We start from the raw sequence: 12,842 nt of genomic DNA, 5'->3' as shown, positions 1-12,842 counted from the left end.
GGAAGGTAAGCATCGGTTGGAAGAAACAAGGGGGCGAGGAGGGGAAAGAGAGGCACTACTTGCTCAGTGAGTGGGAAGGGGAGATCTCTGGTAGATGTCTCAAGTCAGGAGCTGGTGCAAGGTTTGTGCTTCCCTTCTTGGAGGGAGGATGGTGATGAATAAATGAAGCTGCAAGACTTGAATTGCATTAATTAGACCTTCACTTCTGAGGGATGCACTGGAGAAGTGTTTTCAGAACCAATTTAAAAGTTGACACTCATTGAGCTCTCACTCTGACCAGCTGCAGCCTCGCCCACAGCCTGCAAGGTCTCAGGGACATGGTCCCGGAGACCACACCAGCCATGTGGCCCTGCAAGAGACAACGCTTCTTTGCAGGCAAACCCAATGCCATTGCAAGCCTTGTCTTTTTGGGAAGATGACCTTAAATAGTGCTTTGCTTTGTTATTTAAAGCACTTACACTGAAATGATATCATGCTTGCCCCCGGGGCTTGCACTCCTGCAGTGGGTTTGGGAGCCTTGCTTGCAGCCTAGGGGAAGTGGAGGTTAGTGCTCAGGACAAGCATGACACACACTCTTTTGGATTTTTACCAAACACTCCCAGCGCCCAAGTGTGAGGCACTGTCTGAGTGGCCCTGGGTCAGCAGGAGTGCTGAGGGCACCTTTGATGCCTGAAAAAATGGTCTTTGGTGCAGTTCAGGAGCCTGCAGAAACTTTCCATTTTCTGTGGCATTTCTGATCTCCATGGGAAGAGCAATGCCTGCTTGTCCCTGCACAAAGCAGAGGGACAGCGTGCCTGTGTCTTTGGGAATGTTGAGGCAGAGCCATGGGAAAGCCCCCACCCTTCTGCCTCCACCGCTTTCCTCGGTGTCAGTGGCTGCACCGGGCACTGCTCCCTCCATTGTCAGTGGTGACCAGGATGCAGCTCTGCCATGTCTTAAAATGCATCCAAAGCACCAAATTAGTTTACTTCTGGGTTTTATTTTCCCATTAATCTTCCCAATACCAAAAAAAAGGGCTCAACTCTGTTTTTTTGCCATTTACCGTGTAAAGGGATATCCCATGGCAGTGTAAGACGTTTTTAGCATACAGCTTGTTTGGGGCCAGTAACAGCATCAACCCCTCCCGTGACACACGTCACAGTGTGGATCCATCTAAGGAGATGGAAACATCAAGTCAGATAATTGTGAGGGTGACGTGTATGTTGCGATTCATACGTTATTTTAATAACATTGCAACAATTTTCCTTATACGCCCATGTGGCGGCTGGAGCTGCGAGTGGTGCCGCTGCCCTGGTGCAGCTTGTGTAAGCTGTGGTGTGGGTGTATCCGAGCAGGTCTGGGGCACAGGAGGTGACTGCATGCTGTGGGTACGACTGCAAGGTTTAGAGGTTGGAAATGCTCATATTTCTGTCACTCAGGCCTCGTGCAGAGCTGTGGGGGGGCAGGAGGAGCCAGTATTTTCCTGCCCCAAAGCAGGCAGATCACAAAGCCTGTCCTTGTCTTGCTGGAGCTGTTGATGCTGCTGCTGTGCAATTGTTGACCAGGAGCTTGATGCTGGTGTGCTGTGGGCCCCTCTGCCACTTCAGGGCTGATAGGACAGGAGGGATCCTGACCCCGGCTGCTGGCTCTGTGCTCCATGCTACTTCCACGCCAGTAGCTCATGCCCTTACAGAACAGGGCTGATTTGGAAGTAGTGAAAATCTCTCGAAGAAGAGGAGGAAAAAGTTGCAGTTGCTGTGATGATGGCTGCCTCTGTGGAGAATCACAGAATCATAGAATGGTTTGGGTTGGAAGGGACACCAAAGCCCATCCAGTTCCACCCCCTGCCATGGGCAGGGACACCTCCCACTGGATCAGGCTGCTCCAAGCCCCATCCAGCCTGGCCTTGAACACCTCCAGGGATGGAGCAGCCACAACTTCTCTGGGCAACCTGGGTCAGTGCCTCACCACCCTATCATAAAGGAGTTCTTCATAATGTGTAATCTAATTTAAAGCCACCCTCCTTGTCCTATCACTACAGGCCCTAGGGAAAAGCCCCTCCCCAGCTGTCTTGAAGCCCCTGTCTGTACTGGGAGGCTGCTCCGAGGTCTCCCTGGAGCCTCCTCCAGGCTGAACAACCCCAAGTCTCTCAGCCTGTCCTCATAGCAGAGGTGCTTCAGCCCTCTGAGCATCTTTGTGGCCTCCTCTGGACCCTTTCCAACAGTTCCATATCCTTCTTATATTGGGGATTCCAGAATTGGACACAGGACTCCAGGTGTGATCATTCAGTCCAACTCTTGCCCACGCACAGGGACACCCCAACATTCACAGTGCGTGTTGTCCAAGCGCTTCTGGAATGTTGTCAGGCTTGGCGCTGTGATTGCTTCCCTGGGGAGCTGCTCCACCACCCTCTGGGTTTAGAACCTTTTCCTAATGTTTAGCCTACACCTCCCCTGGCATCCTCCTGGCCCCCACCGAGATGGCACGGGGGCTGCGAGGGGGCAGCCCGGCACCTCTGCACGCTGATGCTCTCACGGCTGCCCAGCGAGCGCCCGCAGGCGGAGGCCGCGCAGCGGGGCTGCAGCCGGGCGGGGGGGGGGCGGCAACCGGGCCGGGGCGGGGGGAGGCAACCGGGCGGGGGGATGCTGCTCCGCCACCGGTCCCCGCGGGCGGCTCCGCGCTGTGGGCGGGCCGTGGGCGGGGCGGTGCGGAGGGGAGCGCGCCCGCAGAGCGCCGCGCTCGGAGCCCGCTCGGCAGCGCCTCCCGCCGCACCATGTGGCAGCCGGCCACCGAGCGGCTGCAGGTAGGCACGGGCAAGGGACGGGGACCGACCGAGCTCCGCAGAGCCGCCCGGCGGTGCGGTGGGGGGAGCGAGGGCTCGCGGGAGTTTGTTGCAACTTCTGCCTGAGCGTGGGATGGGGGCGGTGGCGGGGGGGGAAGTGGGGAGTCGGGGAGGGACGCGCACGGCGAGGAGGAGGCTCCCACCCCGGGTTGGGGCATCCCGGGTCCCCGCTGCCCCCCGGAGGCGTCCCGACTCAGGGCATCCCGAGTCCCCCTGTCCCCGCGGCATCCCCAGATCCCTTCTGTCCCCCCCGGTGCATCCCGGGTCTGAGCATCCCGGGTTCCCTCTGTCCCTCCGCGGGAGCATCCCGGGTCCGAGCATCTCGGCTCCCCTCTGCCCGGCGGTTCCGGCGCTCCCGGCGGGGTTTTGGTGCTGTGGGGCGGCTGCGGCCCCTCTCGCCCCGCGGGGTTTGCGCTGCTTTAGGGCTTCTCCCCGCACATCCCTCTGGACCCGGATCCGCAGTGCGGGGCTGCGGGTTAGGGACCCCCTGTGGGACACAGAAACCCGCGGGAGCCGTTTGTCACCCCAAATCCACCGGTCCGGGGGGCTCGGGAGAACTTGGGTCTCCCCGTGCTGCCCTGGCACGCCCGGCTGGGCTCTGCTACCGTGGGCTCTTTTTAATGTACGCTTTTACGCATAGTTCATGTTCGGGATGGAATCTGACTCGGGCAGAGACAAGATGTAATAGAACTCACTTTGTAGTTCCTCTGTGTTGACTTCATGTAGTTTCCACAGCAAGTGTCTAGTGAGAAAAGTGGACATCTTAAGTAAGAATCGATGGTCTAGAGGTGATGACAAGAAAGCGTTATTGCTGTTTTTGCAATTCAAATTGAGAACTTGTTTTGATATCATCAAGCAGAAAATTCAGAGGTTTGATTGAGTTTGATAGGAAAGCCAAGATGTGCAGATCTGTGAGCTTTAATCCACGCCAGCCAGTAATGAGAATTATGCTTGTTCTTAAAAAGAAATACCTTTTTTCTACAATAAGAAACTTTATTTTAGTGAATAGGAATGATGTGCTGTATCTGTAGTTTATGGATTCCGGGATAAAAGCTATGTGAGTCAGTTATTATTTATTTATTTTTTCTCTCTTAGTCAGAAACATCTCTGTACTAAACACAAACAGCAAGAGCACCTGTTTAAGGGGTTGATGATCTTGGGCTGGGAGTATCTGTATCAGCTGTGCTCTGGGGGGATGGTATCTGCTCGGGGGGTGCTGCTGCAGTGGAAGGACCTGAGAGGAGGCTGCACCGAACAGTTCGGGGCAAAGGAGAAGGGAAAAAGAAAGGGAAAAGCTGAGGTTAGTAGTGATGTGCTGGTCTGGATTATAGGACTGGCTGCATGCTTTCTGAAACTGGGAGGTGTTAAAAATATCAGGAGATGAATATCACAAGTATTTGATTTTGCCTGCTAGAGCATGCAAGGCTGAAGAGAACTAAGTGCTTATGTTTTGCAGAATAAGCTTGTGAGTGTAACCTTATTTAGCTGCCTCGTGTAGGGGTAGGGTTCTTGTTGGTGGGAAAGCCCAGGTGCTGTGGGGAACCAGGGGTGCCTGGAGAGGGGATGCTCTCCGGGCCTCTCGTTTACCCTTTGCGGCACAACACAGGCCTGTAGTGAGAGGAGCTCCTGCTCCTTCCTGTTGCTGGAGAGGAGCCATGAGCGCCAACATTCGCAGCAGCAGCTACTGACTTTGTGCAGCCTACTGTTGGTTGCCTCTAGCTGGAGGATCCGGGCATCCTAAGCCTCCAAAAATGCTTAGCGCCTGTGAATGCAGTTCTTGCCAACGGGAGTTGCTGGGGAAATGGTTGAAAAGCTATAGGTGCTCAAAAAAAACAAGCCAGAGGGATCCAAAATAGCAGAATCAAATAATGCTTTGGGCTTGTACCAGGCCCTAAAAATGAGAAGGGGAAAGCCTTGGAAAAAATACAAGAAGCCCATAATACTTATGTGCTCAGATAAGAGGTTAAATAACAGCACAGTGAACAGTGGCAAAATGAATGCAGGGAGTGGATGGTTGCTGGGAGTAACTGGGATGTGATCCTGTAATTGAAAACTAGATCCTAATCCATATATATATGACCCAGAGTTGTGTGGCTTATAGACTATCTAATATCCTCAATTCCTTTGAATTTTTTTTCCTCCAAAGCAGCTTTGAAACCTGGTCATTTCAAGGAACCTGATCTCTCCTTCTGTCTCCAAGAACTAAGTATTGTGCATCACCAGCCTGGCTGGATCTGCTGACCATTCTGCTTCCTGTCCTGCACCCCCCCAGGAGAGTTCATGCAAGGCGATAAATTCATGGGTTTCCCCTTCTTCCCCACCTCCGAACATCTTAATACAGTTTCAGGTGTCTCTCTTTGTCTCAGGCTCCCTCCCTCGTGGCACCCAGCTGCTGTGAAACAAACCTTGGTGCCACCAGGATGTCGAATGGAGCCCTGTGCTTGTCACTGCCACTATGAGTGTCTGGCAAACGTGTTGGGATGGTACTGGGCATGGGATTTTGGTTGTAGCAGGGGGTTATTTGGTCACTGGGTAGAGTAGATGATGTCTTTTGTTCTCTGTTCGTGTGTGCTGCAGTTACGGGTTATGCCAAGCCACCACTGTAGGCTGTTTGGGGGATATATAATGGCAGGTCCAGCCCTGTCTTCTGTAGGTCCTCCTTTGAGCTCGTGTGTGGGTGCAGAGAGTGTGCAGCTGGCACAGCTTTCTTGATGTTTTCAAATGTGAGTTGGATGTGATGTAACTTTAACCCAGGTGCATCTTGTGTTAATATCCAGCCATGGTGAAGTGCAACTCCATCCTAAGTAAAACAGTAATGAAAATATTCTCGTCTTTCAGAATATTTCTTTTGGCCTTGTTCAGTTAGAGAAAGTATGAAACCACTCTGGAAGCGACTGCCTGTTGGTGTGGGTCAGTTCTGCCCTCATTGCTAAGGGGAGCTGCCCACGTTTAATTGAAACGGGAGCAAGTGGTGTGGTGTGAAGTCTTCTGTCATGTTCTGACATCGTCATTGACAACTTGCAGGTCTCCTTTCCTAGTTTTATGCAGCAGATAACAAAGCTGTGTGTTCCTGACCTATGGCTGTTCATGTAAAAGCTGCTTTTGTTCCAAATGTGGTCAGTCTTGTTGTTTCACAGTTTGTGCTGAAATTTTTGGCGTTGACCAGACAGGTACAATTCCAGTAGTGAGGTCAGAAGGAGAGCTCACGCATACGCAATAGGGGCGAAGTGTCAGCAGCAGCTGGGTTACAAAAATGTAATGATCTGGGGCATGAGCTGGACATCTCTCCACTTGCTGCTAAAGTGCTACCCCCTTTTGGGGGCACTGGTGTCTGGCTATGCTGGAGTAAGCTGTGTTCTCCATTTCTCTCTGATGGAAGCTTTTCCTCTTATCCTGCTGCTTAATGAAGAAGCTTTGCTGTTTCTCTAAGATATATTGAATGGAATTCAATGGATTAAGGAAATAAGCTAGAAAAATGTAAATATCCAGGTTGCTGGAATTTCCTTGGAAATATAATACATACGCTTTTTCTTCTACTGTTCCTTTCCTTTCCACTTTTGTGATTCATTCACCTATAGTGTTGTCACAGTTACATGTATTTTCTCCAAAGTTAGTGGGACAGTAGTTATGTGGGAAATGGCAGAACCAGGATGTTGCAGGAATCTACCACAGGGATCAGTGAGTCCCGAATGCAGTACTTAAGATTGTTGTGATTTTGCAAGTAATACAGACAGTAGCATTATTTATACTTAATGTAAGAGATGAACTAGGACTGTGTCTTTTTTGAAGACTCTTTTCCCTCTAATTTCTGTGGCAGTGTTCCTGGTTTGTGTTCAGTAAAATGTGGGTGAACATACCAAGCATGTGAGTGCCTCCCAGCCTGCTCTGATGGACCAGTAACCGAGGGCTGCTTCAGGTGTTGAAGGGTTGTTCTTGCTGCTGGACAAGCCAGGACTCCAGCCTGGGGCTTGCTGAACCTTCTGGGTGTGTTTTTCATTGCTGTGTTTGCATCAGAGCTTATTGATGGTTATAAGCAGTGTGCTCTGATTCTTGACTCGGCGTTTGTGGCAGTAGCCCTGGTTGAAGGAATGACAAAAATATTCTGCAGTCTTTCATTAAAATTATTTCCAAATATACCGTTTGTGCCTGGTTCAGGACATGAGGTTGGGAGCCTTTGGAGGCGCAGGTGGGACTTTGGAGCCACTGGCCTTGTTGATGATCCTGAAGTCTCTGAAGTGGTTTTTGGAAAACAAGATCTTGCAGTTCTATATGCCTGCCTGCCTGCGAGGCTTTTGCTCTTTGCTCTGAAACCTAAATTTTCCTGGAAGCTTGAAGCTAGACATTGTTTCTAGATAATAAATCTCTATGGATGCATATTTTCTGAGGTCATGGTGTTTATAAGCCCTGTTTATAAGTTTTCCTGCTTCCCTTAACACGTGTAGCTGATGGGGATCACCACATCCAAATACATGTTCTCCTGGAACAGGAGATGCTGTGATGCTGGCACTGCCTGGCCTCATGCTGTAAAGCTGGGCAGCCTTGAGCTGAGCTGTGCCCCTCAGCCCTTGTTCTGGAGGAGCTCTCACTTTTCTTCTAGAGGTGGTTATGGCTGTGGGCTCGCACAAGCAGCGGTCAGCTAGGGTTGAGCAAACAAGGCCTGTAAAGTGAAGCCTGCTCCCATCCTTCCTGATGCCCCTGCCTATGGGTGCAGGTAGGAAAACACACCTGTTTTTGTTGCTTTTTTTGGGCACTCAGTTGTCTCCTGTTGCTTGATTTTTACCTGCCCGAAACCACTGGAGGGCAGAGAGAGAGATCCCCTTGCTGCTCGCTGCCCCCCAGCCTAGCCAGCTGCCTCCCTGCTTTGGGGATGGACATCATTTGGTGAAGTGGCTTTGTGAGGACGTGCAAATGGCCAAGTGTTCACAGTAGGACTTCATTCTCTGTCTGCTCATCTGGAAATTCCATATTCTTACCTATAGCCACAGTTCAGGGACATTTCTAGGCAAGGATTTAATAGTGGATGGCTGTGATGTATTGTTATATTGTTAGAATTTATTTCTTCCATAAAATACAGTTCCATGTCTTTTCTAATGTGCTGTGAAATACTGTGGGGGAAGGCTGCATGTGGGTATGATGTGATGAAGTGAAGTGTGTGATGGAGCGCAGGGAGCTTCAGGCGCTTCTTTACTGGGGCAAGTTTGATTCTCTGAACCCAGAGGCTTAACGTTGTCATCATGTACCTTGTGCAACCCCTGTGAAGTCCAGGCATAACATTTTTCTGTAAGGTTACTTCATCATAGTCTTTGAGTTGTTGCTGTAATTTACTCCTGCATCATTCAGATATAGTAGTAAAAACATAGTGCAAGTATTGATGGAAGTGAAAAAAGTGAAAGCAGCAGAACTGTGGTGTTGCTGCTCACGTTCTGGCTTGCTTGTGTTTTGCTGGGATTTATTACTGTGCACCGTTAACGCTCCATCCCTGGAGGTGTTCCAGGCCAGGTTGGATGGGGCTTTGAGCAGCCTGATCCAGTGAGAGGTGTCCCTGCCCATGGCAGGGGAGTTGGAACTGGATGGGCTTTAAGCTCCCCGCTGACGCAGACTATTCTGATTCTATGATTTTAAATCTACCGATACTTTGAGATTTGGGGATGATAGACTTTGTTGCTAAATGCATGCGTATTGCATGCATCCACTACCACCTAGTATACCCATCAAATGCCTTTCCCATGCCAGGAAAATTGAAACTCAACCCTAAAGATAAGTCAGCTCTGGCCAGCATTCCCTGTGTGACAGCTTTGAGGTAATCGTGGATGCAGTGGTTTTAGGACTGTGTGTGTTTGCATTGGTTCAAATGAAATGGGGTTTTAGGTGCTGCTGGTGCTTTCAGAATGAACTCATCTTTCTATTATATACCTACTGTTCAGATGTACACATGTATTAAAAAATGTAGTAATACAGTCAGTTGAAACAGTAGTTTTACAATTTTTAAAAGCGTTTGGAAAACCTTTTCTTTAAACCAAACACAAGCAGGTTGTAAGCGTAAAGCACACAAACAGCTGTCCAGGCAGAGAGCGCTGCAAGATGTGTAGCAGGACTGATACAACTACTGAGCTCTGGTTTTATTAACTATTATGTCAGAAGGAAAAAGTGAAAAGTATTTGAAATTTAAGCTTGAGTCATGTGGATGCAAACGTCTGGGAAGTCTTACAGCCCAGTGTTTTGGCACTGGATAGCTTTGGGATATCTTTCAAGGCATCAGAGTTTTTGCGCTGGTTTGCTGCTATGACTTTACGGCAATCAGGAATCTTTAAAACAAAGCTCTGTGATTCCAGCGAGCTCATCTGGCACCGCTTAGCTTGGGCAGTTTCTACATTATTTATGCTTTGTAGAAAATGAATGGCTCTGGAAAAATGAAAATTTGGGAAGCATTCTGTGACCAAAAGAAAATCAGAATCAGCCACTGCCTTGTGGAAAGCCCCTTGGGAAATGATCTTAAGAGTTCGTTTATAGTGTACTACTAGTTTCTGTTTGTGAAGCTGACAGCCTCTTTGATGACCAAGAAAAATAATAATAATAAAAAGAAAGCAGTTATTTCCTTGAAGGAAGGCAAACTAAAGCCTTCAGTCTAAGTAGTTCAGAATTTTAACTGTCTGCTTCTTATTTTCTCTCCGTTCCTGGTGGCAGCCAGCAGGACAGTCAGCAATGCTGTGTCCAGAGTATTGCCATTTCCTTCCAAGCAGGATTGTGTTTGCAGCAAACAGACGTTCAGCTGGGCAATAGGGAGTGGACCAGGGTGCCCAGGCTTTGTGCTAGCATCCTCCCACACAGAGCAGTATGCTGGTGGCTTCATTTGCCATTTGGCTCTCAGTGCAAGCAAGATGAGAGTCTGGCCTATAAACATGTAAATGTGCAGCTGAGAAGTCCCTTCAAGCAGTTTTTAGTACTTGCCTTTCTTTTTTTTTTTTTTTCTCCACAGTACTTTTATGTATAATAATTGAACTTATTTGCACTTCAAATAAAAGCTGGAAAAGTTACAGGTGACAGTAGTGTTTGTCTTCTGGGCTGTTTCTGAATAAGTGCACCAGAACTCTTTGTTCAGAGCTTTTGAATGTGGTTGATTAGAACTGTGTCCTGAGAAGACCCAACATGGCTTTTCATGGTTTGTTTTTCCTGCTGAAATACTGAAAATATGGAGTGGAAAATAGTCTTTGATGCATAAACTCTTAAGAAAGAAACGAGAAGTTGTGTACTGCTGGTATTTGATGTCCTTTTAATGATGGCATTTCAACAAAATTATACGCAGCCTCAGAATGATTACGTTGATCTCATTGTACTAATCCTTACTTTAGTGGTTCACGATGGCTTCTGAAATATTGGTCTTTTTGACCAATATAGTGTGTTTTCATTGGGAGCATTTAAACAGTAACTAGCTTTCTGACAAAATGCTTATCGGGGTGATAATTCCAATGTTGGTTTGGAAATATAAAAATTTTGCCATTTCAGTTGTTTGCCTCTGTTTCCTCTCAGACTTTTGCTGTTCTGTCATGCTGAGGAGTGGCTTCAAAGGAGGGACTGGGAGGTCTGGAGCACGTCTGGAGCCTTTTTGGGCTTTCATTTCCCTCTCACAGCTTAATGGTTGGTTGTGCTTCCAGGCAATGGTAGCAGCCAGATTTCTGACCAGAGTTACTAATAATGAGTATTGCTGATTGATTTACGCTGCAAGTGCAGTGCTGTTTGGTTTGGGATCTCCACGCCATGGCACCAGTGCGGTCATATCCCTTCATGGTGTTGGGTCTGTGTCATGCTGGGCAACTTTCAAGCAGCTCCTCATGTGAAAACATTTTCTCCAGATATATTTGATGAGAACTGCCAAGAACACTGAGAGCAGATAGAAAGTTAATTAAGTGTCCTGAAGCTCAGATTTGTGTCCATCTCTTTCTTCCTGTGCCAGGCTCCCTCTGGGTTTGAGAGATGGTTATTCCATGTGTTTTCGTGATGCTTTCAGAATGGCTGGAGTAAGTTTCCAAGTATTTAAAGCCCCCATTTAGGGCTAGGCTTTTTCAGAGAGCATTCTACCTGATGGACTGAGCTCTTCTGAAAACTTAACCACTGCTTCACTGGCTGGAGAGCAGAAGTGATGTTCAGAGTCTGGTCCCACTGATAGAGTAGTTGCTCTGAAGATCTCGCAGTGGGATCTGGTCCAAGCTCCACTGGGATCAGTATCGAACTTGTGCCTGACTGGATTGTAGAGCAGGGCAGCAGTCCTGCCCATCAGACTTACAGGAGATCCAAAAAGTTTTTATAGTCTCATTTAAAGCAAATGTTTCTTTATGCTATGGAGCTTCTTCCTGAGAGTGGCTGTTGGCTGGAGGCCAGGGCAGAGGATTTTGGGGTCTGCAGGAGACCAAAGACACGGGACCTCTGTGGTGATGGCAGCAATGTCAAATACATTGTGTGAACCTGCAAGTTTCTAGCTCTCCATTCCCTCCTTGTGCCTGGGTTTTGAGAGACAGGAGGGATGGGTGGATGCAGCCTTTGCTCTCTGAATGCCTGCAGAGGGAGGCTCTCCAGAGTGAATCTCAGCTACTTGGCGACTTTCTTGTAGCTGGGGCCAGCTTTCCTGCTGTCAGGATTGATGTGTGCTTTCGCAGCCAATGACAGTGATACTGACCTGAAAATAGTATAGTTTGTGTGTGAATGAGTTACACCTGCATCCAGTCATTCTGGTTGAAAAAACAGACAAACAAAAAAAATCTGTTGTTGTTCACTAAAACTATCCAGTCCAAATTAATATACTGACCTTGGTTTCTAGTGTTATGTTAAGAAATCTTTTTGTCAGTGTTCTAGTATTTCCTTCTGCTGAGGAAAGGAACACCATGAGAAGAAGAGTTGTCATGGTTTGATCGTTCTTCTGGCTACAGCTTGGAGCTGGAGAGCGTAAAGACAAACAGCAAAATCGGTAGAAAAAAATATGTCAATAGAAAAAATATGGCAGATTTTGAAAGTAGGGTTTTATTCCCCCCCCCATCCAATTTTAGATTATTTAACAAAACCTTTTGCCCATTTTTAGCTTTTCCAAATGGAATTTACATTTTTCCCCCAGTTTCTGACCAGAAAAGTGCTTTTTTGGAACTCGGGTAAACAGCAAGTCTGGGTATTGGGGCATGGTGCGTACATCTGCCCTGGCTTGCTATGTACTGTGTGTCTGTGGACGGCAGCAGCGGAATTCTGTCATCTTCCAGAAAATGCTCAGTTTAAGCATCAGTTTAACAAGAGTAAGGCAATACAAAGATTGGAGAGAGGATTTTGGCTCTGTGCTGCTTTGCAGCTGGGGGTTTCCAATTGTCTGATGGGCTGAGTGATGCTTTCTGTGGGATTGTTTGTGAGTGATCTGAGGAAGTATTACTTCAGGTACAGAAACAGGCAGTTTAACAGATTTTTCATATGTAGCTATTCTAAGGCAGAGGTGAACCCAAACCTGGAAGCATTTGCATTTCTGTGCAGAGGATGAAGTGAGATATTTCTGTGGCTGGCTGGCTTATCCCATAGTGTCTGTATTACTTTCTGTGCTGCCAGTTCCAGAACTGTTGATTAGTATTAAATCAGTTTCAATGTGGCGTGATTTTTCTTTACTTTGTGATGATTTTTGGTGTCCCATCCCCAGGAATTTTCTGTCCCTGACCATAAGTTTGAATCAGAAAATGTAGAAGCTTGAATCTTGTCCCAGTGCTTTTAAGAGGGAGCCTGTATAGCACAGAACTGCACAGGCTTCAGTTTTCACAGCTGTGCTCTGTTGTTTGGATTAGAATCAGAAGGAAGGATATTTTGAAAATATCGGCTCTCCCAATAGTATGGCTGAAAGGGCCTATTGAGCTGGGTACCGTGTGTTTGACAAAGTCCTGATAGTAAAGACAGCTTCGGTGCCTCTTGCTAAAATGAACTGCACTGTTGAAGAGCGCTGGTGGTTAACTTTTCTGGTAGGCAACAAAGAGTGAACCCAGCAGTGTCCAGCAGGAGCAGG

The 12,842-nt window shown here is 48.0% G+C and overlaps 1 protein-coding gene across 1 annotated transcript in view; it reads left to right on the top strand.

Moving 5' to 3' along the window:
• The first annotated feature begins 2,623 nt into the window (after positions 1-2,623).
• PID1 (phosphotyrosine interaction domain containing 1) overlaps positions 2,624-12,842 on the top strand; it is an 87,433-nt gene continuing 77,214 nt past the window's right edge. Inside the window, exon 1 of the mRNA XM_054074977.1 lies at positions 2,624-2,782. Within this exon, the coding sequence (XP_053930952.1) occupies positions 2,753-2,782 (30 nt within the window). The 5' untranslated portion in view covers positions 2,624-2,752. The remainder of the gene's footprint in view (positions 2,783-12,842) is intronic.

The sequence above is a fragment of the Cuculus canorus genome, chromosome 9, assembly GCF_017976375.1.
Source record: "Cuculus canorus isolate bCucCan1 chromosome 9, bCucCan1.pri, whole genome shotgun sequence".
Taxonomy (NCBI): Eukaryota; Metazoa; Chordata; class Aves; order Cuculiformes; family Cuculidae; genus Cuculus; species Cuculus canorus.
Note: the sequence above shows the minus strand (reverse complement) of the source record. Positions and strands in the feature narration are given on the sequence as shown.